Below are 26485 nucleotides of genomic sequence, written 5' to 3' on the forward strand. Positions count from 1 at the left end.
CTCAAAAACCAGATTTTAAGCGAATCTTTTTCGACTAAAAGTTATTTACAGCCATTGCACTTGTAGCTGACGTACGCGTCACAGACACGAATGTCAGGTTAATTATACGTCATAGTCTAATCAAATTCCATCGTGTAAGTTTTGATTTGACGTATGCCATTGGTGACCCAGGGCCCCGTTCCACGAAGCGATCTTAGCCCTAAGATTACTTTAAGCGCATAGCTACCCTATGCACGTAAAGGCATATTGTCACAGACCACAGACCTATTAAATGGCCTAACAAAACATTACATGAAACATATGTATTTGATTTGTCCCTAAATGTACTTTATTCAACAAGCTACGTAGGCATCATACTCCACTTATTAATAATATTTTGTAAAATAATAATAATAATAATAATTGAATTATGGCAATGGTCCATAATTTAAAAATTAATATTGCTAAGAAGATTGACATGGATTTCACTCCATCAGAGTTTAGTTAAAGTGATTCCATAGCCAGATTTGGTTTCCAAACATTGATGTAATTTTCATTTATTATCCACTTTTGGAGAAATAAGGTCCTTAAATCCATGACAGTATGCCTTTAAGTTGATCTTAGGGCTAAGATAGCTTCGTGGAAAGGGGCCCTGGTCATCACCTAGGAGCAGCCAGTCTTATGTCTTGAAATTGTTAACACACGTACATGTTAATAACCATGTGTAACCGAAATTAACGCACGGTGTCCTCAACAAACGGGTGTGTAAGAAAATATTTTTCATGGGCCTTTTTGACAAAATACATGTTATTTCATACGAACTGGTTAAAAAAAATTTGTTTTACCGACTTATTCAGTACTAAAGTTAGGGTCGCCTGCCCTGTTACTGCAGAATGACTGTAAATAAGTATAATCCACGACAGTTATGAAACATCACATTTAACCTAGAATAATTTGGCATATATAGGCCTGAAGAAGAAAAAGAAGAAGAAAACATATCGTATATAAAGATGATTATTAGTGGATAATACCCTGCCCATAATAAAAAAAATACAACGTTCAAGGTAGTACTAAACCAAATAACTTCCGGCTGGGTCAAAGTTCAAGGTGCACCAACTTTTGATAGACAAGTGAACACCACAAGTCCTGTGACTGGTTATAAATGTGAGTGTGTTGGTTGTAAAAAATAATAGTTTCATCTGGGTAAAAAAAAAGTGCTATTTTATTTCATCTAGTACCAGTGTGTCAAGTAGCCTTGTGCTTGAAACATGTATGGGGTACCTGTAAAAAAAACAACTCGAATTTTGTGCGAAACTAGGGTAGTCATAGACGCTACCCGTTATCTCAGAAACGAGCAGCTTTACCCCCATTTTTTTCCGATTCACTTTAAGTGTAAGGGGTGGTAGTATTTATATCCGTGGCGTTTATGTCGGTTGATACGTTGCAGGTAGGAGTTTTAGCCACATATGTTACTATTGTCGTCTATGGGATTTGATTTGGTAGTATACACCCTCAAAGCCACATAAAACCAAATAGCTGTAAACCGAGTCAAGTAAGGCAACACGAGTTATCGGACATATTTTGTCACAAAATGATTGGGAAGAACTTCAAGAAGACTTCCTAGGTGGATTTTTCGTTTCGCATTAATATTCATGGGGGTTTTATTATTGTAATCCAATAAGGACTTTCCTTTAGCACTGTCACTAACCCTAACCCTAACTTTATTTATTATAAGTATTTATTATTTATAATGTTCTTTATACGTGACAGTGCCAAAGGAAAGTCCTACCTTCAATAATTTATAAGGAAACTGATACTAAAGTAAATATGCTGTGGGCTTTTTTCTACAGTGTTAGTTACTTGCATGTAGTTTGAAAAGTTTAAATGTCACGGTAATCGTACCGTAATTCTTGCAATAGCGGCAGGCATGTGATTTTTTTCATTTTGGGCTGGGGGAGGGAGGTGGGGGTGATGAAGACACGCGGACCTTCCCGAAGAAAACCCAGCAAACACACAACAGCAACAAAAAAAAACAAGAAGAAAGAAAAGAAAGCCAAAAAGCCAAACATTGGGGGGGGGGGGGGGGGGGGGGGGGGAAGAGAAAACGTAAGAGGTTCAAAGGAAAAAAATGTTTCACATATTCTTTGCACATTGTTTGCAACCGTATTGTCCGTGAACCTATTTTGGTGGTTACATCGTTTGTGGGCAACAGTATGTACATTTGACAATATTTAATGCTGATGCATGCAACAGTTTTTAACACATGTGCAGTGATCTTTTTACACAGAGGCCATTTTAGTACTCATTTGAAGACTAAAAATACATGTACTAATAAAAATGTAGCTATTTGAATAACAACTGTCTGTTTATAAATATTGATATGCTTTAGAACCGAATGCTTGTAATGCTCACCGAAACTGGTTCACCCATGATACTTAATGTGTAACATTGGCATAACACTTGGTTTAGATAAATTACGAAAAAACTGTATCAGAAGTGGGGGGTTGGGAGGGACATTGGCATTCCCAGTCCACCCCCAGTTCAACAACAAATTAATATATTGGCTCTTCCAGTTGCTGGAATATTCTGATGTCTATGCTGAATTTTTTTTATACACACTGCCATAGTGATAACAGCCCAAACCATGATATAGCAGTCAACGCTTGCAGGAAAAACAGGAAACACCCCCCCCCCCCCCACCAAGGGATTCAATCTTGTATTCATGAATGAACATGTACTCCACACCTCAGTCATTCCTGAAACAGCTACTGTTGCATGTACATCTTCTGTTGTTCCTATTTACAGAGTGTAAATATAAGATGCACACAATGATGTATGAATGACAGCCAGTACTGGCAGTAGCAGTCTTCACCATGATGTCAGCTCAGTCCAATATTCCACAGTGGGAGGATTTTGTTAAAGGTAAGACACCATAGGCATACAGGGGGTGGGACATAGTCCAGTGGTACGCAGTCGGTTTAGGATCAATCCCCATCGGTGGCCCCATTGGGCTATTTCTTGTTCCAGCCAGTGCTCCACAACTGGTGTCACAAAGGCTGTGGTATGTACTAACCTGTCTGTGGGATGATGCATATAAAAGATCCCTTGCTGCTAATCGAAAAAAGTAGCCCATGAAATGGTGACAGTGGGTTTCCTCTTTATCTTGTATCTTGTGTGGTCCTTAACCATATGTCTGATGCCATATAACTAAATAAAATGTGTTGAGTGGGACGTTAAATAAAACATTAACTTCCTTCCATAGGCATACGGACTCCCATTTTTGTAGAGGTGGAGGTGGAGAAGAGAGGCAGGCATACAGACTCCCATTTTTGTAGAGGTGGAGGTGGAGAAGAGAGGCAGGCGTATGGACTCCCATTTTTGTAGAGGTGGAGGTGGAGAAAAGAGGCAGGCATACAGACTCCCATTTTTGTAGGGTGGAGGTGGAGAAGAGAGGCAGGCTGATTTTTGCCTGATTTAAATGAAAATGCCACAAGCTGGATAACAAGGTTTATTTATATTTGCATTACTACCAAACAGTTCTATAGGGTTCCAAATGAATCACTATGCATTTGTTCATGGATTTCAACTAATATTGTGAGTAGAATGATGGAAATACATGGTGAAAAGTTTTCAGGTCGGTTAATTTTGCCAGAACGTTTCTTCGTTTTTGCCTCAATGTGAAGATTTGCTCCATCACTGGCTCATGAGATAGAATATAGAACATATATTATAAATAACATGTAATATGGTATATTATTATTACAGTATAGTAGAACATTTCTGTGAACCCAGTAGTGGTGTATGTTTTGAAAATATATTTCCTTGTTTTTGATTAATCTAATATCTTTCTGTTAGGAGTCAGAAATCAGAATATATTTTTGTGATTCCAAAATCAGTGTTCACACATTAGTGCAAATTCATTTGGTTTGTTTAACAACACCACTAGAACACATCGATTCAATAATCATCGGCTATTGGATGTCAAACATTTGGTAATTTTGACATATAGTCATCAGAGGAAACCTGCTACATTTTTTCTAATGAAGGGATCTTTTATATGCACATTCCCACAGACAGAATGGCACATACCACCGCCTTTGATATACCAGTCGTGGTGCACTGGCTGGAACGAGAAATAGCCCAATCGGCCCACCAACGAGGATCGATTCCAAACCGACCGCGCATCAAGCGAGCGCTTTACCACTGGGCTACATCCCGCCCCCTCAAATAGGTAAATATTTTGTCATATGTTCCCACATCCTAATTGTCTTTTATGCAACAACCTTAAGAGATACTGGCCATCTTAGCATAAATTCAATGCCTTGCCCTCACCATAAAAAAGCCATGTAATAATATACTTCTGTCTTGTAGTGTAGCAGGGGACAAGATGCAGCCCAGTGGTAAAGCATTCACTTGATGCACAGTCGGTCTAGGATCAATCCCCATCAGTGGGTTATTTCTCGTTTCATCCAGTGCTCCACAACTGGTGTAACAGGCTGTGGTATGTAATTACTTGTCTGTGGGCAGATGCATATAAACGATCCCTTGAAACTAATCAAAAAGTGTAATCTATGGAGTGGAAGCATTAGGTTTTCTCTCATATTATGTGTGTTGTCCTTAACCATATATCTGATGCCATATAACCCGAGATAAAGTTCTTTGAGTGCATCATTAAATAAACCATTCCTTCCTTCCTTCTTTTTTTTGTGTGGTGTAGTACTAATTTTAATTTTATATTTCAGCTGATCTTTTAACCAGTGGCCTGATCAGTGGCGTCAGTCTTATTACAGACCAAGGTGTTCCAGTCTATTCACACGGAGATCTCAGTCACTTGCAGAAGGTTTATCATAATCTTTTCCTCCTCCTTCCTTTGTTAGAGTTGTGCTGGCAGTTAACTTTTTTTGTAATATATCATGTACATTGTGCTTGTCAAATGTGGGGTAACTATTTAGAAGGGACGAGTTTTTGTGATCACAGAAAAGAGACGAAATCATGGAATTCAGTAACTAAAACAGAATTCCCGATTTGTATAATATTTTTAATTTGTTTGTCATGATTTCCAAATTTTATTCCATGCACAAGCAGTTATAAACATTTCCTGTATTGTGCAATATATTTACTCTTATTTAATAAAAGACTTGGAATATTTTTAATAACAATGCTAATGTGATGTACTGAAGAACCTGCAAAGAAGTGAGATTTTTTTTGTAAAATGATTTTCACTTCAAATAAAGATATAGACTATGCATTTAATTTTAGTGTTGATTTACACAACGGTTCAATTTCAGTACTGACCATTTTGCTGTCATTTATTACTCTTTGGTCATTCGTAAACCTGACTAATTATTTGATGCATTCATTTAACAATGTATTTAGATTAGTGAAACTGGGTATATCTGTTAATTTATTAAAGGCTTGTAGATATCTGCATCGCAAGATCGAATCATCTCGGTCAAAGGCCGTGGTGTGTGCTTTTCTGTCTGTGGGAATGTGCATATAAAAGATCCCTTGCTGCTAATAGAAAAATGCAGCAGTTTTCCTTTAATGACTACAAGTCATAATTACCCAATGTTTGACGTCTAATAGCAGATAACTAATTAATCAATGTGCTGTAATGGTTTCATAAAAAAAAAAAATTATATTCTTTTTTACAACAGGTTTCTTCTCTTGTTTTTTTATGCCATGTTCCAATTATATTATGGTCAGCACACAAATGCTGTTTATTAAATATTGGAAGTTATTAAATAAACTTTCCTTTTCCTTTTATGGCATATCACTGACAAACATATTGTTTTCCATGGTAAGCTATTATTTAAGTGATCAGTCCATTCAACCACTTAGCAAGAGTTAAGCAAGTTACGCAACAGTTAATTGTTTAATTTAAACTGCCTGTCTAACCATTCATCTGTCATTGTAACTATTAACCGTTTCCACCCAACAGTCCATATAATAAGTTGGTCTCAGTTGGTCCATTCATTTTGTGATAATGTCAATATTGTGATTTTCACAGAACGATCTCCAACAGTTTTCAACAGTATTCAAATCAGCCTCCCAGGAAAAGGAAGATGCATTACTCTTAAAAGGGTTTACAGTCACTTGGAGAGATGGAACACAGACACACATGAAGATATATGAAAAGACACACTGCAGGTATATCTCGCACATAGGAGAAGGGACACTTTATATTTGATTTACTTATACAAATCAAATAATGTAAGAAATGCAAGTGGGTGTCTTGAATTGACAATACTCAACCATTTACTCAACCATACATGACAATTAATTAACCATTGTATTGCAGCCAAAAACTCACCTAGAAGTAGTCATCGGTACCAAGAGTTTAAATAAGATATCATGAATTTTTACGTATACTGTATCTACTGGTTATTTACCGAGATGGCATGAATTAATTACTTGTGAGAAGCACAACAGTGCAGTTCCAGCTCCATAGTTAATTACCAACATTTTCAAGCATATTTACTGTTTGTGTCTTTTTCTCCAGAATACATTAAATATTTAATGTAATGACAGTATTACTTGCTGTAAATCTTTTTAATATCCTCTGAATACACAGAACATTAATTTTATTATTTTGAATTCATGAAATGGTCACAAGTACTTGTGAAGTACAAGTCACATGGCCAAAACTGGATCGTGCTTGATTAATTTCATAAATATATTTCTTTACACAAATAAAATCTAGTCCTAAATGATTAAAACATTTTATTTTAGTTAACTGTAGGTTATTACAATCCCATCACTGTCATGCTTATTTGAAAATAAAAACATTCCTTTAAAAAGCATGTCATTTCCCAAACTCTTCACACACGTGTCAAACACCACACTTCTGCAGTCAACACTACCTTTTGTATGAAGTCTGTCATCAAATCATATACCTTCCACATCACATGCTCAATTTCTTGCGGGATATCAGTATAGTTTTGAACAAAATGTGCATTTTCTCTTTCAGCATCTATGCAACAGGACCAGGCAACTGTGATGGTCTGACTGTGAGCAATCTACCTTATGGAATTCTCATCTGTACATTCCACCACCCTGTGCAGCAAGGACAAGCCATTCAGCTTGTTGAATGTTTCTCCAATAAGTTACGTGCATAATTCACAAGGATAGTCGATTTGAAAGCCCACACATCTGAATATTGCAAGATAGACAGTCTACAATTAGAAGTACTGCTGTAAGATGCATATTACAGGACCTCAGAGAACAGACCAGTACAGATCTGGATTATCCTGAGAGATTCGAGCCCAAGCTGCTCAAATCGGTGAGAAGCAGGACTTAACATTTACAGTGTACCCCAAAATGACGTACAAGAAGCTGTATGTTTAACGAGTTTTGATATGATTGCGACTCCTATTAATTGTAATTAAAACATACTGTTACATTATGATGCATGTTTTGTTTTCACTTCATTGAACACCACCACTGACAAATAAATCACCAGATACCAACACTATGCATAGTTCTTAGTAGCTGCTACCGAGATGAAACTTATTATTAACCATTCAGTAAGTCGATAACTATTCCCTCTAAACATTAATAGCTGCCCTCCACTTAACAATCAGCGCTTTAAAATGATGTGACTGTGTGACTTGCAATATCACATACATTATTTTTGAGTATTGTAAGGCACCCAGAATTCCAAATAGGAAATTGAATGGTCGAAGGAAGGAAATGTTTTATTTAACGACACACTCAACACATTTTATGTACGGTTATGTGGCGTTGAACGCATGGTTAAGGACCACACCGATATGAGAGAAGAAACCCGCTGTCGTCAAATCGTGGAGTACTATTTTCGATTAGCAGCAAGGGATCTTTTATATGCACCATCCCACAGACAGGATAGTAAGTACCATGGCCTTTGTTAAATCAGTTGTGGAGTACTGGCTGGAACGAGAAATTGTCCAATGGGCCCTCCGACGGGAATCGATTCTAGATCGATCGCACATCAGGCAAGTGCTGTACTACTGAGCTATGTCCTGCCCCTTGAATGGTCAAATGATTGCTGGTGGTGGGGCCATGGTAAATATTGTTTCTACCATCATGATATTGTGTGTGGACTTGATAGTTTCATCATGATGCACTAACACTGAGTGGTGGTGTGATACTGCACAATCACCAAGTGGAGGAAATCCATGAAATAATGAACAAGTGTTTCCTTCTTAGGAATTATTAAAACCATTTCTAAGAAAAATGTTAATTTTTCTACCAAATGTTTACTTTGCCCTTTGTTACGCAATGATAAAAATAAATCTTGCACTGCAAATCCAGAAAACGTAACTGGGTCTTGAAAAGTATTGTGTTAAAATCGTATTCCTGAAAACAAATTGGAACTATTTCATCCCTATATGCAGGTTTAGGGGGTGTTCAATTTCAAGACCACCACTTGATAAAGATTAATACTAATATGAAAGCCATCTATCAAAGGATTTGAAAGTTATCTCCAATTAAAAAACTCTAGAAATTTTAAAATTGATCTCTCAAACCATCCATGACAAGAATCTTAAAGGCCACAATAGCAACTTGTCATACATTCTTTGACTTGAACCAAATGCTACTTGTGGTCATATTGGACAATCGGACAGAAAACGTTCTACTAACTTTCACTATCGGCTATATGCAAACCAAGAAAGAATTATATTTATAAAATCAAATCCATTGATCTTGAATTTGTTAACATTCTTTCATCTTTGTAAGATAAAACAACAATTTCATATTAATATGTCCTTTTAGATATAGAATAGGTTAGAATAGTAGATTGACTATGAGGTGGCACCCTTTGAAAAGACAAAACAACAATGTCAAATTGTTACAAAGCTCTCAATTTATTCTTCTGCAGTAATTTTTCTTTTATATATATAAAGGAAATATACATTATATATATTACATATTAAGTCATATATGTAAGACTATTTGACAACTGTGCTACAATATTGTTTATATTTGACATTCCTTGGTTTTTAACAGTGAAGAACTAAAATCGTTCTATCATAATGCATAACCATAGATCCTACAAAGCAGATTCCATAAAGTGATCTAACAACCTATTAAGCTCTTTTATTTACCTCTAAACTAGAAAAACAAGAAAAATCAAAATAATTAATTTATTTGGTGTCAATGACAGTTGCATCCATAGATGTTCATCTCAATGCATTTGAATGTTCATATTTTAGATTAAATTTTTTTAAATACACTTTAAAAAAAATCAATTAAATTTTAATTTGATAACTTTCACATTTTTTTTAACGAGGAAACTTCACAGATGTAACTATTTTTATTAATGTAGGACTTAGTTTGTGAGAAACAGAGCTAAATGTGAAACGTTAATATTGAACTAAACAAAAAGGATAATGCTGTGTTACAGTGCAGTTAATGTCAAAAACATTTCATCATTTTTCTATACCCATTCTAGGGTTTAAGCTGGATGCCAACAATTAATAGCAATTTGACAAATTTTATCAGAAAATCTGTAGCCAAATTCACATAACATTCAGCAAAACAATTATTTTTTCAAAGATAGTTATACACATAAAAATGACACACGGTTTTGGAATTAGCTTTTTGGTTAAGTGGAAATGACATATATTCACCAAATTCAACTTTAAATAGCATTTTGCGATTTGACAAATGACAGCTTAAATCCTGCATTCACTGTAATTTACATGCCAATGTAGCGAGACTCCTGAAGGTGGGATAATGATAATCTATTTAGCTGTACTGACAATGAGACTTTAGGTGGTATCAAATGCAGTTAATGATGGCTGCTTGTTAAAGCTAAAGCTGTGTTTGCAGTTTGCAGTTGTAAAATATGCTAAATAATAGAGAAAACAGATCATGGCCCAATTTCACAAAGCGATCTTATCCCTAATATCACCTTAAGTATGTAACTACCTTATGCACTTAAGGTGATTTTAATGTTAAGACTGCTTTGTGGAACGGGACCCTGGGGCCCAATTCATTAGACTCTTGCAACTTTATGATCCAGCAGTGAAGTGCAAAAAGACTTTTAAGGACAATGTAATGTTGCTTAAGCGAGTTTAAGAGAGCTTTGTGAATTAGGTCCCTGGGCCATAAGTTATTTTCTGGATCTATATTCATCCGCACCATTTATGCAAGCATTTCCATTGGTAAGTTCTAGTGGTTAATTTGAAAAGATATCACTTCAGCTAACCACTTCCATGACCTTATTTTTTTTACACCATTAACATGAAAAGGAAGATTATATACATGAAGGATTGGAAAATAATGAACAATTGGCCCGGTGTACTATCCATAAGGATTAAATTTTATCGGCTTTTTCCAAGTCTACAAGTGTCTGTGATCAGTGGAAATTTGCTTCTTTTTTTTAAAGTGATGTTGCAATTACTTCAGTATAATTAACATGATATTTCAGTGTCATACAAATTTAGATAATTCATTTACAAAATGACAAAATTGATGGGTTCAAGATGGGAACCCATTCATTGCTTCTTCACAAGTTATGCATGTTGATGAGGTTACATGACTCCATTGTATTTGAATGACCTTTCATAAAATTTACACCTTGTTTGTACTAATATTTACTGCTGTTAACACTAGCATTACTATTTTTAAAAACATCTTACTTTCCTGTATTTATGATACAAATTTACCGCCAGCAACTAATTAACATTAATAATAATAACAATGATGCTATTTTATATGCACAATGTATCAGAGTATAGTAAATACAGTTTAGAAATGATCCCATGGGGAGGGAAGAGGGTAGGTAAATAGAGATTTTACGAAACATGTATCAAGATTCTTGTATTGCCCAAGCGATTCACACAAGTGTAATACTTTCTTTGTTATCCATATTTTTTTTATATGAATAACAAGGACTGTATCATAACATTTCAAACCTAAAGTCTAGGAGACATTGTAATGACATCTTGTTCAGAAATGATGTCTTTTTTGTCATGTTGTGAAGTTGCTTCCAAAAATTATGTCATTGATTGGTCACGTGATTACTTGTGCTTCATATGATTATTATTAACTCGGTTATATTGAACCATGTGGATAATAATGGTGTTTACTATCCATCATATCATACACAAAATGTAAGTAAACATTAACTTAAAAAGACCAAACATGAAAGACATAAAATAACTTACAGGTCTGTACCCTTTTTAACCCATTAGGTAAAAAAAAAAAAAAATATTATTACGGTATTTACCTACTGCGCACAATACCCGGCATTAAAACATATACATATTTATATATATTTGTGTTACTTTCCCTCTCCATGCCATCATTTCGGTCACAGGTCTATTGTTTGCTAAACATCTGATGCTGTAGTAGTGCAACACAAATGGTTTTATTCTTTAAATGTTTTATAAAATAATTTAATATTACTATATTACACTGTACTAATTATACCGGCCTCGGTGGCATCGTGGTTAGCCATCGGTCTACAGGCTGGTAGGTACTGGGTTCGGATCCCAGTCGAGGCGTGGGATTTTTAATCCAGATACCGACTCCAAACCAAGGCTCAATGGGTAGGTATAAACCACTTGCATCGACCAGTGATCCATAACTGGTTCAACAAGGCCATGGTTTGTGCTATCCTGCCTGTGGGAAGCGCAAATAAAAGATCCCTTGCAGCCTGTCGTAAAAGAGTAGCCTATGTGGCGACAGCGGGTTTCCTCTAAAAAATCTGTGTGGTCCTTAACCATATGTCTGACGCCATATAACCGTAAATAAAATGTGTTGAGTGCGTCGTTAAATAAAATATTTCTTTCTTTTTTTTCTGTACTAATTACACTTTGACAGAATATATCTTGGTTACACTTTGACAGAATATATCTTGATATACATGTACATGCAGTATATAACATATATGGTAAACTTTAAATTTTCATAATTTTCAATATTCAACATACTGCAATACTGGAAGGCATATATATATATATATATATATATATATATATATATATATATATATATATATATATATATATTGCAGTGTCACATCCCAAAACATTCAATCAAATGTTAAAAAATGTAAGTGATTTTTATGATCAGAGAATGTTCGTAAAGTTATGAATACCAAATGGGTTGTGTGAAGACATGGTAGTATTACATACTGCCTACTTGCATGTTAGTACTTGTTGTGAAATGCCCGACATGTTAACTATGAAAACTAACATTTTCATGAATGATATAACCTTTATGAGCCATTTCACAATCGCCTTTTTGTCCCATCCAAAACACTAATCATTGCACATAAAACAATGAAATAAACTTGTGTTACAATTATTCCTAGGCTCATTTACAGATTTTTGTCTCTGTTTACTTCAATAATTTTAAAATCACTAGCAATAAACAGTGTTCCAGATGTGACAAAAAGGAAATTCTTATACAAAATGGCCTTTGTATCCACCCCCAAGTCAGATATATTGTAAACACTTCTTGGGTTAGGAAAAAGAGATACATTTCCTGAACTGTTAAAAAGGACAATCTTAATTACCGGCAATTCATATGCCCAAAATACCATTAAAACATGTTCATTCAAGAAAAAAATATTAATATTGCTGTTACATAACAAATAATAAAAAAAAGAGAAAAAAGTTTTAACTAAAATGTTAAAGATAAAATGGATGCATCCTTTACAGACATTGACATAATATATATTCATGAATAAAAAAATCAGTTTTCAAGGATTAATCTCTAAACAAGTTGTACAACTTGTAAATATTCACTGTTTTGTCTGACTTTAGTCAAAACGATACTGTACATTAGTCTCAAAAGTTTGAACAATTTGATATATAATTCCTGCAAAACAGATTTTGCTTGTGTATTAAACTAAGAAGCTGTTACATTAAGACCAGAGCTGATGCTACCTTTTGGCAACATGGATACATGGGTGCCTGTACCATTAAATGGCTTTGTGACTAAAAAGTGCATATCTTAAGCTTAAAAGCTCATATAAGATGTCAAATGCCTTTCTTCCCATATACGACTAGATTATAGGTTTTTATTTAATCTTATATTTGCATTATGTTACTAGCAAGTTATGTCTGATTATATGTGAATATTTACCCAGTAAATACATTAAGCCCAACTCAATTCACTTCGGACTTGGTTTTCACCTGCATATTTTTGACACTGTTAGTTTGAATAGGATATATAAAGAAGTACAGTTTTGTTTTGTGATAAACAACAAAACATACATATTTAATTATGAATTAAGAGCTTAAACACTTTTTTATGCAGCTAATTTAACAATATCATTAACCTATTATTAATATAAATGTAGTACCACTGAACAGAAGATACATCAACCTTGCTACAAGGCAAATAATATAATTATATTATAATTAATATCTCCATTGTTTCTAATAAAATAGGGCCCTGCAAATTTCAAATTTTCCATTAAACTGAATAACGAAATTGAATATTTGAAAATTATAGAATAAAATTTCGAATATCAAATATCTTGGGGAAACTGAATAATCAAGTGTCATATTGGAAACAGTTTGCAAAGAAATATTCAGCTCAGGAAGGGGAAAAAAAAAAGAAAAGATATGCATGTATATATATATTCACCATATTTGGTGAACTTAAAGAGATTAGTTGGTTTCAACAAGACTTGGAAGTTACTAGCATACTAGCATAGGGTACTAAATAATAGTATGCTGGTATAAGTATTTAAATTTGTAAGTGTGAGAGTTGCTCATATATGGTATACCATGCTTGTTTCAATCTAGTTTGTTCGATTGTCAATATATCACAACATCTGAAATTTTGAATCCACAAACATCGAATTGAATTGAATCAAATCTAAGCTTTGAGATATCAAATTAAATATATGATGCTTCACAGGGCCCTATAGTAAAATATACTAAACCACAGCTTTGGTCCCCAAATATAATGTCATGGATAAAAAATATTTACATATACCCATATGTACAGAAAAATTGCATCCAGCCAGTCTATAATATACTAGGTGGGTTTGGGGGACTGCATGGTTCCAACTACAAATCTTTCCATTCATTTCAGAGATTAAATGAAAAGGAATATACAATATTAACACACTATAAGCCTCTATGTTTTGTTGGTATAATTGATGGCAAAAGCATTTGTAGCCAGAATCAAGTTGTATGGATACACATTGTACCGAGTTTTATTATGGAAAATGCTGTTGTTGAAATGTATAAGGGATGCCTGTCACAAATATAGTGCCATTTTCCAGCCTATTAAATTACTGTCCTCAACAATGGCTCCAGTCTCCCAGTTTAATCAAATATCCATGTCTATGGTTTCTAGCATTTATTCTAAATTCTATTTAATGACAAAGCTTCATAACTTTCTGCAAATGAACCAAATAAATTTTTTCTGAAAATTTGCCTTCTGGCCCAGAAAAATCTCTCCCATCTTTAGACTTTGTAAGACTCAAATCTAAACACAACCATAAGCTAGAGAGGACTTTAGTATCACTGAAGATAATAAGACACATTGTCTCATATGTTTTTTTATCAATGGTATGATTACACGTGTTTGAAAACTAATTTTACACATCACTGATAAAATTGTTCGTATTCAAGAGATAATAAAAGACCCTAGCTCTTCACAAAAGATAACAATACACATAAAATATATTTTGCAACAAGATAGAATCAAGCATAACAAGCAACAACAACAATATTAAAAACACATGTCAATGAGAAAAATATATCTTAAAATAGATTAACGCCCATCCCAACAGAACAATGTCATTCCAAAACTTCATTTAAAATTTTGACAAAATATTTTATGAAAACCAATTCATAAAAGAGGAATGTATTATAAAAAGCATTCAACATTACTTTGTTTATTAAATAAATAACAGATTAACCCCCCGAAAAATAAAAATCATCTAAAATGTCCATTCAATGGAACGGTCTCATCAATCACAAATTTAAATGGTTTGGTGTAAAAAATAAAACAAAAATAAAAGAAGTAAATAAAAACTTTCTCCGATGTTTTTATTTTTTTTGGTTTGTTTGTTTCATTTAAAAATTAATTAAGTTTAAATTGTTTTTAAACATACACTGAAAGGAATTACCACAGATTTACTTTTTTAAAATCCAAATTTCATTGCCAATTAAGTGCAAAATGTAAGGTAGGGTTAAATGCAAAATCTGACCAACACAATTTTTTTTTAAATAATGACATTATTTCCCCTTTAATGGATCTTTTCTAGTAAAACATTAATTCAAATATTTTATTATTAACAGATAAGGCTCACACCAAAAACGTAATTTAAAAACTCAAGTAGAAGCATTTTGAAAAGAAATATGATTGACCTTGAACATATTCTTGCATTGTGGTTTTTGAACATCATTAACTATTTACAACAAATCATAATTTTTTTAAAGTCAATTTTTTTTTTTGTTATAAATAAAATAATTGTATTAAAATTCCAATGATACAAGTAACTACACTATCATATGTAGCCTTTACGAATATGTTATTAATTTTTCCACAAAGATTTCTCCAATCTTTACAAATAGTATTTTTGCAATTGTAACCATTAATGTTGCAAGAAGGGGGAAAAAAAAAGGCTGCTATTTATGCCAAAAAATTAGACCCCCCCCCCCCACAACACAAAACAACAACAACAATTTTGTAAAGATTTACTGGACACTGGTTAACAAAGTGTTACGGTACTACTGTTTTAACATGTACAGTGATCACAGGAATGATTCAATCGCCATCAGTGGAATCACCGGGTTACTTCATGCTCCATCCCCACAACTGGGGTATCAAAGGTCGTGTTATGTACTACCCTATCTGTGGGATGGTGCATATAAAAGAACCCTTGCTGCTAATCGAAAAGAGTAGCACATGAAGTGGCGACAGCGGGTTTTGTCTCTCAATATATATGTGGTCCTTATGCCATATAACCATAAATACAATCTGTTGAGTGCGTCGTTAAATAAAACATTTCTCTCTCTCTCATGCTCCATGATTGAGAAAATGCATATAGAACGATTCGTTACTGTTGTTAAGAATAGACTATGAAGAGGCAATAAGTCAGTTTCTAACACTGTAGGTCAAATGTCACAATTACTGATTAGTTTACACCCAAATGCCAAGAATTAAATGTCGTTATAATTATTACTGTCAACAATTTAAGCCCCTCGATCAGAAAAACGTGATGGCCATGAAGATGCATGTACATTCAAACACCTAAGATATACAAACAGAATCACAAGATAAAGAATACATTTACTGGCAATAATAATGTAACACATTAAAAAAAAAAAAATCAATTTAATGGTTTTTAATAGTTTATTAGGTTTTAAAAATGTCAAATAAACTGTAATGTTATGGGAATACTTTATCACAGATAGTGGGATTTGAAAACAAGATCAATGGTTAATAACAACAGTTAAGAAGCACTATGAATGAATAAACACTACAATTACTACTTATTTAAAAAACAAAAACACTTTTAGCAGTTTTAATGGGGTTGGATGGGGGAGGGGAAACGACATATACTAAAAAGATAAAACAACCAGTTTCACATAACATGGTGGCTAATTTTCAGATGTTCTAGTTAAATGGAATGTAATTGCTTGAGCTAACTTTTCAAGTAAACACTATATATACTCTCAAGCATACACAAATCTATTCCGATCTAGAAAATCAATATAATCTACCATATCACATTTGTGACTACATAATCTGATGCATAGATGGGGAAAGTCTACTTTGGATGGTTTTACAAGCATTTGCTATTTTAAACTTAATTAGCACTTTTTCTCCACAACTTTGTCTTTGTGGTGATAAAGAAAGTGCAGAGCATCACATTTTAGCGAAGTGAAGATCATATCGGAATTAGGTGGCAGTTTGGTATCAACACATCAAATTCCACTGTATGTTGTAGCATGACATCCATAGATCAGACAACAGTTTACAGTTAAGCTAACATAATTATACAACACTTAGAATGGCACATAAAATCACCATGGTTTTGAACTGAATAAGTGTCAAAAGCCCAACAACTACCATTTAAACATTATGTTACAGTAACATACATACAAAATTTATTTTTCATTAAACCTTTATTTTTCATTTATAATATTTCTTATGTACAATATACATGTAAAATAATGTTTTAATGCAGATGTTATTTCATTTACATTAGAGTAGTCCCTTCAGATAAATCACTTTTGTCGTAAACTTATAGCCAAAAATACCATTACTATTTTGCAATCTACTGTCTAAAAATAAATCTACATACCAATATTCTAAGAATTTCTGTAATACATACATGTATGTAATAATTACAACTTTCACTCCAATTGTCATTGACATTTTCTTATTGTCAATTCTTACTTTTAATCCCAAATTTCACAACCAATGTAGAACAATAAATTGGGTCTGGCATTAGCATAAAACAGAAAAAGAAAAAAAAAATGAGTCCCACATCAACCTCCTATTTCTAAAATAGTAACATATAGAAATTTTCCATTCATAAATCACTTTAAAAAAATTTCATTAATATAAAACCACATACTAATGAAAATGGCCTCCAGGAAACACAATTCTTACTTAAACTACATAGATTTCTTTATTAAATGTACAAAAAAAGAAAGAAAGAAAAAAAAATCATTATAAAACCAGACAAAAATGGTAAAATCACGATTAATTGAAACCTTCAAATCTAAATTCAATTCCTAAATACTATCATATGTTGACTTGATGTCTTCTTTTCAGAAATCCATCTGATATGCCTATGTAGTTGTCAATATCTGCCAAACTATATGAAGCTAAAAACTGAACATGCATGTTAACTTAAATATTTGTGAAATCATTAAAAACAATTTGTTAGTCTCCATGTACTTTCATAAAGTTATAATTTTTTAAAGTACTTTCGAGTCTTTATTTTCTTTCTTAAATTCTGTGAATGTTCAGGTTTACAATGAATCTGCTTTTACTATGATGTTCAGCGAGTTAAGGCACAATAATTGTAGAAGACTAAATCCTAGTTATTTACACTCCAGCAGTATACACAGACGGTCAGCAGGAACGTGTGACTTACATAATGCTAATTACAGTCAACAATCTCAGTACACATCCATTTAATTCATAATACATCAAATTAAAAAATACTTTAAAAGGGTTTTATTAATATAGGTCATACGTATATACCAACTGCTATCATGGTCAGCTCCATTACTCAACTTATGCCAGTATATTTAGAGATTTTAAGATGTATCCGTTATAAACTTAGCTCAATGCTTTGCATTTTTGTTTTAGACTATTCTGCAGCTATTGGTATTTTGCTTTATGTAACATTATTATTATGAGCACCATGAATCTGAAACGTGGATTCAAGGTGCTGATTAAATTCAAAGAATAAATACTGAACCAAAATAACCATTCCTTGATATAGACTGGCGTAGGAAGTGGGGGTGGGGGTGGGGCAAGGGAGCATGTCCCACACTTTTCTTGATTCAGTAGCAGCAGCAATAGTTTATATATATATATTTATATACATGTGTGCTCCCCCACCGCCACTTTTTGGCACCTTCCTACACCAGTGATATACATGGTATAACATCACAATTCTAACTAACAGAATGCATTACTGGTCAGAATCAATCACAATATAATAAACCGGATCCTCTGTAAACTGAACTTAACTCATGGTTCCCTTTTAAATATCAGTACAGAACATAACCTCTCCAAATCAAATGCTTTTTACTTGGTCCCAGTTAAAGAGGAATTTCATACCCATTCATATTTAACCATCAAACCCTTTTAATCAACTATGAAACATTATTGTACTGTCTTCATTTTCACCAATATGTTTACCTAATATTATATTCTGCAATAAATTTAAAAGCAAAATTGGCTAAACGTTTGCTCATATAATAAGCTTAATAATTCACTGCTTATTCAATGACCCATGAAAAATACAGTTAAACACCAGCAGTACTGCTGAACCTCCGCTTCCAAATGTTTTAAAGGGTCTCCTCACCCCCCTGTGGTTTTAGGTCGATCTTCAGTCAGTAGTATATTGATAAACTGTCATATTAACATTCTGGTTTTAGATTTTAAAAAAAAATCTGGTTTTATTTTTCTTCTGAACAACAAAAATATTTAGCAAGTCATTTTATGTTTTTAGGTGGGGTTTTTTGGAACTCAATTAAATTACATTTTTAAAACAGAAAATTCAACAAGGAGTTGTACCTCAACTATGCTTTTTTGCAAGCTACTTATTAATGCAAAATATACAACCAATATTCTAGCATAATAATAATAATATACAACAAATATGGCTGGTTTCTACACAAATACCGATTTCTACTTAACTGGTGAAACTTAGATAACTTGAATTGTTTAATGCGGGAACTTTCTGTTATCTCTGCCAGCTGCATTGATAACAATATGCATTCTTGTGTATAACCCATCTCAAGAAAATATTATCATATGATGCATTATTTTCATAATTTACAGTATAAATTGGAAGACAAGTGGCTTGATTGATGCAGTGATCTAAATAAACCTCTCCTCTGATCAATCTCTACCATACTAAACACAAATAAAGATTTTAAAGATTTTATATATATACAGCTGAAATACAGACGTAATTTCCATTTAAAAACCTAAACTGTAACAGTACAACTGAGCTAACCCATGAACTGGAGAAATGACAGATGATTATATGGCTATACATCCCTTCTACCCAAATTAAAAATGTGTTTTATAAATTGAGCTATATGATAAGCCACACTGGGTTGCTGTTTTCATCAGTGACCATTACTTGCAAGTTCTTTAGCTGCGTCGTCAGTCTTCTTTATACAGCAGCAGCTGGAAGGGTGGTGGTCTTTTGAATTATTTACCAGGAAGGAATTTGAAAATTGCTGTATACCATTCTGACATTCTAATTCATTATTGTGCATACTTGATTCCCCATTAATGTTGAAGGAATGTTTGAATTGGCAGAGATCCGATTTGAATCTCTTGCATGACGGAGTGCATGTGTTCTGGAATACATTCTTTGTTGTAGAGTTGTCGAGACGTTCAATTCTCGTGGTATTGGTTGCCAGGAGTTTGTTTGTGTCCTCGGTCTGTCGACCCTTTGCATCACACTCATGGAAGACTTGAAGCATGTGGTCCAGCAATACTTGAAAGAAGTCATCCACCTCATCATAACCTGCAAACAGATATATTATAATAAGAGATTACTGAAGACATAAAATGAATAAATCAATGCTTAATGATGCCCAGCATGGAATTAAGATCACACATCAAACCAGAATATATAATGAGTCAAATAAATATTAATTTAATATCAGACAGGAAATAAAGCAACCTATAATATTTAACATGAATTGAAATATCCCCCCCCCCCCCCCCCCCCCGTTGTGTGTGTTTTTTGTGCATCACTTTTTGTCAAGGACTCTTCCATTGAAAGGTTGTTGCATTGTGCTTTCTGGCCTCAGATCAGTTATCTTCCCATTTGGTTGACTCGGTAAACATGTTCGCGCAAGTAGTTTGCTGTCTGACTGATTATTTCATGACAGACAGCTTTGAAGTTGCCACTATTAGACTGAAGTTGACAGGGGAGAGCATCTAGTTTGCAAACATATGTAACTTGTTGAAATTGAAGACTTTTTTGTTATAATTCCGGCCCATACAAAAGTAGTGTTTTTTGTGTAAAATGGGTGTACTTTGGCCAGGTCTAATGGGCATGTTTGCTTAAACCAATATCCTGGGAGAAAGAGCTGGACAACAGGGGTTGTTCCTTTCAGGTTATGTTGCTCTCAGGCAGGCAAAGGTACATAAAGACATCCACAGGCCTGCTGATATTAATAAAAATGCTATAGCCACTAACGCTATATAGAAACATATAGCATAAGTTATTGTGGTCTGTGGCCTCCTGTCTGAATATATGATTAACAGTCTATAATGTCATGGCACTGACTAATCATCTGTCTTCTGTGAAAATATTCAGACAACATCAGATGCATTCATTACAGTATAAATCCCACACTGCAGCACTGTCAAAAGATGCTACAATTAATATGTCCACAATCATCACTATTAATATTAGTAATTATAGTCCATCCCATCCTCCTGCAAACATTTTTTTTGTGTAAATAATTTCAGTTTGGTTTGTAAAAGTAAAAGTGTTTTGGAAATAAAAATATACCATTTTTGTGTGCAATTTAGAAAACAATCGGCTCAGAAATAAATAACTTGAGGTAAATTCCATAGTATGAAAAAAGGTGTTCCCTGTGGGAAGGACTATAAGTATTAGGACCACCCCATTATTAACACCAATTTTATTAAGTCCTGCAGATATTCATCATAGCAGTTTCACGGTATAAGATAACCAGTATTATTTTTACCTGGGAATACATTAACATCAATGATGGCATGTCTGCGTGTTTCACTGTCAATGATAATATCCACTCCAAATAAATCCATCTCGAGCACCTTTCTCAAAGTGACCCCCATCTCCTTCAACCTCACGATGTTTGGCTTCACTGGGGAATTTGCAAGGTCCACGGCATCCAACTACAATTATGAAACAAATTAACAATTAAAAAAAAAAAAAATTATATATCTATAAATATAAATAAGATAAATGAAAAAAGAAAGAAAAAAAAAGTCCCAAAAATGTCACAGGTCTTTCAGCAAAAATGAACAATTCTCATACTCTATCATAAATAAAGGGCTGGGATTAATGTTCCCACCCATAATGAAGAAAACCAGCATACCTTCCTTGCCTTTAATGCCATCTTTTCCAAGTTTTTCTCATAGCACCCCATATCGGTCAACTTTATGCCATCCATCAGCACATCCCAGACTTTCTCCTTCCAACACGATTCGGTATCCACCATTTCCAACAGTTGAGGTTTGGACTTAGCCTGGCCACTAGGAAGGTTATTCGGCAGGTCCATCTAGCATTGTTAAGAGGCATTTGCAACCACTTACTAACAACCTATGTAGTTACCGGTTGTTATATGGTGCTAAGGGGTAAGGCAACTTCATTAGCAGCAGAGTATATGTAGGGGCAAGCCAAGTTAGTAGAGGCAAAATACAAAAACAGAGCATCCAATGGAGGGAAGTTGAAAATCTTAAGACTAACAGAATAAAATCAACAGACTTATACAACTGAGAAAGATGGGAAGAAAAGACCAGAATATTTTATATAACAGTACAATTACTTTACAAGCAGGTAATAAGAGTCAAATATATGGTAATTAAATTGAACATATAGTCTATTTGTTTATCTAACCACCACCCCCCCAAAACAACCCAACCCCAAAAACTTAAAATAATAAATTCCAACCAAACAGACTCCTTTTTTGAGTCTTTACAAGTTTTTGGTTGTGTACTTTATTATGCACTTAGACAGAACACTCACCATTATAGAGAAATGTAAAGACCAGGATTTAAAATGCTGTACCATGTTGAAACAAACATGGAGGTTCATGTAACTATGAACAATTTATGTTAATCGGGAGCAAATGAAGAAAATAAACCTACAGTTCATAGGTAATTATGTGTGAATATAGGGGTTGAAACTTGCTCATATTCCTGCTGGACCTTCAGTCTGGAAAGCTATAAATTCTGCTAGCCCAAATCAAAACATGTCGGACCAATCAAGATTATAATTATATTATAATTATTTTTAAAAAATCTTATCATGTTTAACAAAAGAATAATCTAACCATGATCTAAATATAAAGGTGACAAGAAGTAATAATAAAGTAACTGTTTATAATAACAGCTTTATGCATAAATCAATCATGATGGATTCACTTTATGTAGTAAATTTAACCAATTATAATAATTAGGAATCTTAACATTCATGATTGTACTCATTTAATAGCAAATGCTTTAGAAATCTGTCCATTTAAAAACCAATTCAAAGGTCTATGTAAAATACTGTTTGATGAGGTGTTTTTTTTTATCTGATTACATAATTATATATTTTATACTATTATGGTGTTTGTGACCATTAAATGATAGATGTAATTAAATATATTTTAAAATAAATGGTAAAAATGTCATGAATGCCTGTGGTCTGCCATGGGACACACATGATCAGGATCAAAGATATTGACTTCAAAGCATTTTCAGTGTTATACCCAGACCTGTCAACCTTTAGTCAAGAGAAAGCAGGAGGTGTGTGTTGAAAAACCCAGGAGATTTTTTAAATGTACACAACTGAACCCAAAATCGCAAGTGTTTTTAAAAAATTATTACAATAAGTTACATGAACACTACATAATGTCACATATACATGTTACCATAGATCTTGGAATTAATAAATAAATAAATAAAAAAAAAAAAAAAAAAAATATATATTATTATTTTTTGTTTTAAGTTTAAATATTATTATGATTTAATACATATTTAACAAAAATAACTCTTTAATTAAAACATTAATTAGTACATTTACGGTATTACACTTACAGGTGCTTCATCCTTATTTGTAGTTTTTGTACCTAAGTAACTAAAACAAAGTTATACAAATCTTATAAATTAATATTCGTTTTTTTCTATAATGAGGAACAGTGGCTGGTATTTATTTAAAAATCATTATAATGATGCAATAAACATTATATTTCCATTAATCATAAGTAAAACCTCATTACTGACGTTGTGTGAAATATACCAGAATTATACCCATTTCCGTGAGTAACTTTATGTCAGACACAACATTTATTAATTGCAGAAAAATAATTTCTTGAAGTGTACGATTGTTACCGACATTTTACTGCACAAACTTACAAAATTAACTGACACAAGTATTTTATATAGCTAATTGGTTTTTTCGTTGTCTTGCTGTGACATGTGATTTTAATATGCTTCGTGTGTATTGCTGTCAACTCTGAACCAGGTCTAGCAGTTCAGACTCATCATAGTTGCATTATCTAATCTAGAGGGAAGACGTTTTACAAGTCAGAAGCATTATTAGGACTAAATTGGATAGTTTTATGTATGGCAACACTGAATGTCAATACACAGCCTGTAGAATCAGCTGCAACACGCTTTGTAGCCATTACGATGACAACAAACATAATAACATATCAGTTTGTAAACTCCATGTGCTTTTTTAACAATATAAATATCCCACAATTCTCCCTTCGGCAAACGTTAAACAGTCGGGAGAAATTCGGCCTGTTACATTCTCGGAAACCGAAATTAGCCGACGTTTTCCGAATGAGAGAAAGAAAAAAAGGTGGAGTTACTTCCCTTATGTTATTTTGATGACCCAAGCATTTTATTTATTAGCATCAACACAAACTGTAACATAAACAATTAAATTTCATATTTTATCCATATTTTTAACAATTAACAGAATGTATAAACATTCTTTTTGGTACTTACAAATTAATATCCAATGTGTATTTACATTTGAATACCACTCTCATCCACAAACAAATTAGCTTAATAGACATGCCAACCACACTAGTCTTCTCTACACATCAGACTCAAGTGAAGCATTTGTTATCAGAACAGTTCTCATCTTTTGATGAAGACGAATTGGCACTCTGAATACCTCAGCCGATCATAATTCACAGCATTATAACCACATTGGAAACAAATATTTGTATGCTTCCATAGATCGATCAAAGTATTCCCGGTGGATTCATAGATCAGATGAGGTGTTCCAGGAATTAATGAACATTCTCAATAACAAGGATTTCTGATCACCAATTATAGATAATGTCTTTAATGCTGGTATTGTTAAAAAGTAACCAACAGAGACATCCTGCAATAAATGTTGTGGTTTATAATTATTGGTCCATTGAGACGAAAAGAAAAAATATATCCTGCACCATGACGATATTGACCAGCATACAGCAATATTTCAAAAACCTGTAAATAATTAGGACTGTAAGACTCTCTTCACTTGAAAGACATTGTTTTTTATCCCAAGTGACGTTACTTTTCTATGTATGTCCATCAGACACAAAACAAAACACTCACCTTGTTTAAGAAGTGTGAAGAACTAGGTTTGGAAACATCATGAGAATCAAAAAATATTGTTTCATGATCTGAAAATAAATAAAAGTTGCAATACTTATCACAGTAAAGTCAGAGTGTATGCACAGCATTAATTACTCTTTAGGTTAATAGTTACACATATAACAAGCATTGTGAGAGTACTGCTAAAGTAATACATGTCTTCTACAGGGCTCAACAAATTGTTTTTAATCTTGTAAGTTCAAGGGTCATAACTATGTAAACAATGGGTAAATCACCACGAATGTCAAACTTAATCTGTAACAGTAAATAATGAAGCTATACACAATTTCAGTTTAATATTTTGAGGCATTGTGAAAACAAGTCTGAAAAACAAATTTGGTATTGCCTAAGTTCCAGGGCCATAACTGTCAAAAATAGGTAAAACGCCATGAAAGTTAAACATGATCTGTAACAATACATGCCAAACATATATAAAAAAATTTTATATGTGGGACAGATGGACGGAGAGGAAATCTATAGTACCTTCCAGTTGAACAGGTAGGGGACCAATAATTTCACATTCAACTCGTTCAAACTGTAATACTTTTTGGAAACATTCAATGTTGTCAGTGCTTTTTATTAACAATGCTTAATTTAAAAATAAAATTTACATTATTCTGTTCGAAATATTAATAAACAAAAGCAAATATAACTTAATTTGTTGTATCAGTTTAGCTTACAATTTATTTATTTTAAATTTGTCTATCAAAAGTTAAAAATTATATCCAATAAATAAAATTTTAACTTGAGATACATTATGCAAAAAATCTAACGTCAGTTACCAAGGTTTTGTTATATATTTTTATGAGTTATGAATAAAATTTCATTTTCATCATAACATCTCTCTAACATCTATTTTATGAACACAAACTGTAAGATTCAAGTACAGGTGTGAGAACAAAATTAATTTAAATATGACATATAAATATACAAGTACCTGTAGAATAAAAGTTCTTAAGAGATGGCCTTTGAGCAATAAACTGTTTTGTGCCGATCACGTAGATCTTGAACAATACAGCATTGTGGTTGATGAATGACTGTGCAACACATGGAACCGTGATGTCTTTCAAGCCCTCCTCATTGAAAATAACTGCCATCTACAACAAAGCATTATATGTCCATTAACAAAAACAATCAAAATACAAGAAAATTACATGAAAAAAACTGGGTAGAAATGATTTTACATGTTCTACTGGGTTGTTACATCAGATTTAAAGAAAAGACATGACATAGCCTTTAAGAACATCTGTGGTGTGGTGAATTTGGTCGAAGACTGATCGGTCTAATGACATTAACAACAGGCTTTTCAAACAGTATTCATGTCATACAGAGACAGGGGTAGGAATTGGTGAACTGTAAGAAATAGGAAATCTAGAGGGGTCCCGGAAATCTGAAATCTTAAAATCTGTGCCATCTGACACATTTTGGAGGAAAGGACGATTAAAATGCAAGGAAATGCCATGTTCCATGAGAGGAAAAC

At 33.3% G+C, this 26485-nt stretch overlaps 2 protein-coding genes across 5 annotated transcripts in view; one reads left to right on the plus strand and one right to left on the minus strand.

Moving 5' to 3' along the window:
• The first annotated feature begins 1501 nt into the window (after positions 1-1501).
• LOC121372285 lies at positions 1502-7384 on the plus strand. Of its 3 annotated transcripts, none has more exons than XM_041498576.1 (5): positions 1502-1603; positions 2785-2901; positions 4722-4819; positions 5990-6129; positions 6950-7384. In XM_041498576.1, exons 2-5 carry the CDS (start codon positions 2853-2855, stop codon positions 7095-7097), a joined length of 435 nt encoding a protein of 144 aa, XP_041354510.1. In that variant the 5' UTR covers positions 1502-1603; positions 2785-2852; the 3' UTR covers positions 7098-7384. The 3 variants fall into 3 exon arrangements, with proteins under 3 accessions (XP_041354510.1, XP_041354512.1, XP_041354511.1); XM_041498578.1 differs by lacking the exon at positions 1502-1603 and adding an exon at positions 1638-1800; XM_041498577.1 differs by lacking the exon at positions 1502-1603 and adding an exon at positions 2066-2190.
• A 9670-nt stretch (positions 7385-17054) lies between these two features.
• The window catches only part of LOC121371138 (inositol-tetrakisphosphate 1-kinase-like), a 57894-nt gene continuing 48463 nt past the window's right edge, over positions 17055-26485 (minus strand). Inside the window, exons 7-11 of one of the 2 annotated variants that reach the window (XM_041496806.1) lie at positions 25943-26102; positions 24967-25034; positions 21741-21923; positions 21369-21537; positions 17055-20170 (exon numbers count right to left, since the gene is read on the minus strand). In XM_041496806.1, coding sequence (XP_041352740.1) covers positions 19764-20170; positions 21369-21537; positions 21741-21923; positions 24967-25034; positions 25943-26102 — 987 coding nt within the window. In that variant the 3' untranslated portion in view covers positions 17055-19763. The remainder of the gene's footprint in view (positions 20171-21368; positions 21538-21740; positions 21924-24966; positions 25035-25942; positions 26103-26485) is intronic. The other variant, XM_041496807.1, reaches the window with a different exon arrangement.

Source organism: Gigantopelta aegis, chromosome 4 (assembly GCF_016097555.1).
Source record: "Gigantopelta aegis isolate Gae_Host chromosome 4, Gae_host_genome, whole genome shotgun sequence".
Lineage (NCBI taxonomy): Eukaryota > Metazoa > Mollusca > Gastropoda > Neomphalida > Peltospiridae > Gigantopelta > Gigantopelta aegis.

Bases quoted from the DNA above. Each gene is read 5' to 3' on its own strand.
- LOC121372285 (XM_041498576.1), top strand. From the start codon at position 2,853: ATGATGTCAGCTCAGTCCAATATTCCACAGTGGGAGGATTTTGTTAAA. The intron at 2,902-4,721 runs GTAAGACACCAT...TTTATATTTCAG, and splicing joins GTGGGAGGATTTTGTTAAAG to CTGATCTTTTAACCAGTGGC. The intron at 6,130-6,949 runs GTATATCTCGCA...TTTCTCTTTCAG, and splicing joins TATGAAAAGACACACTGCAG to CATCTATGCAACAGGACCAG.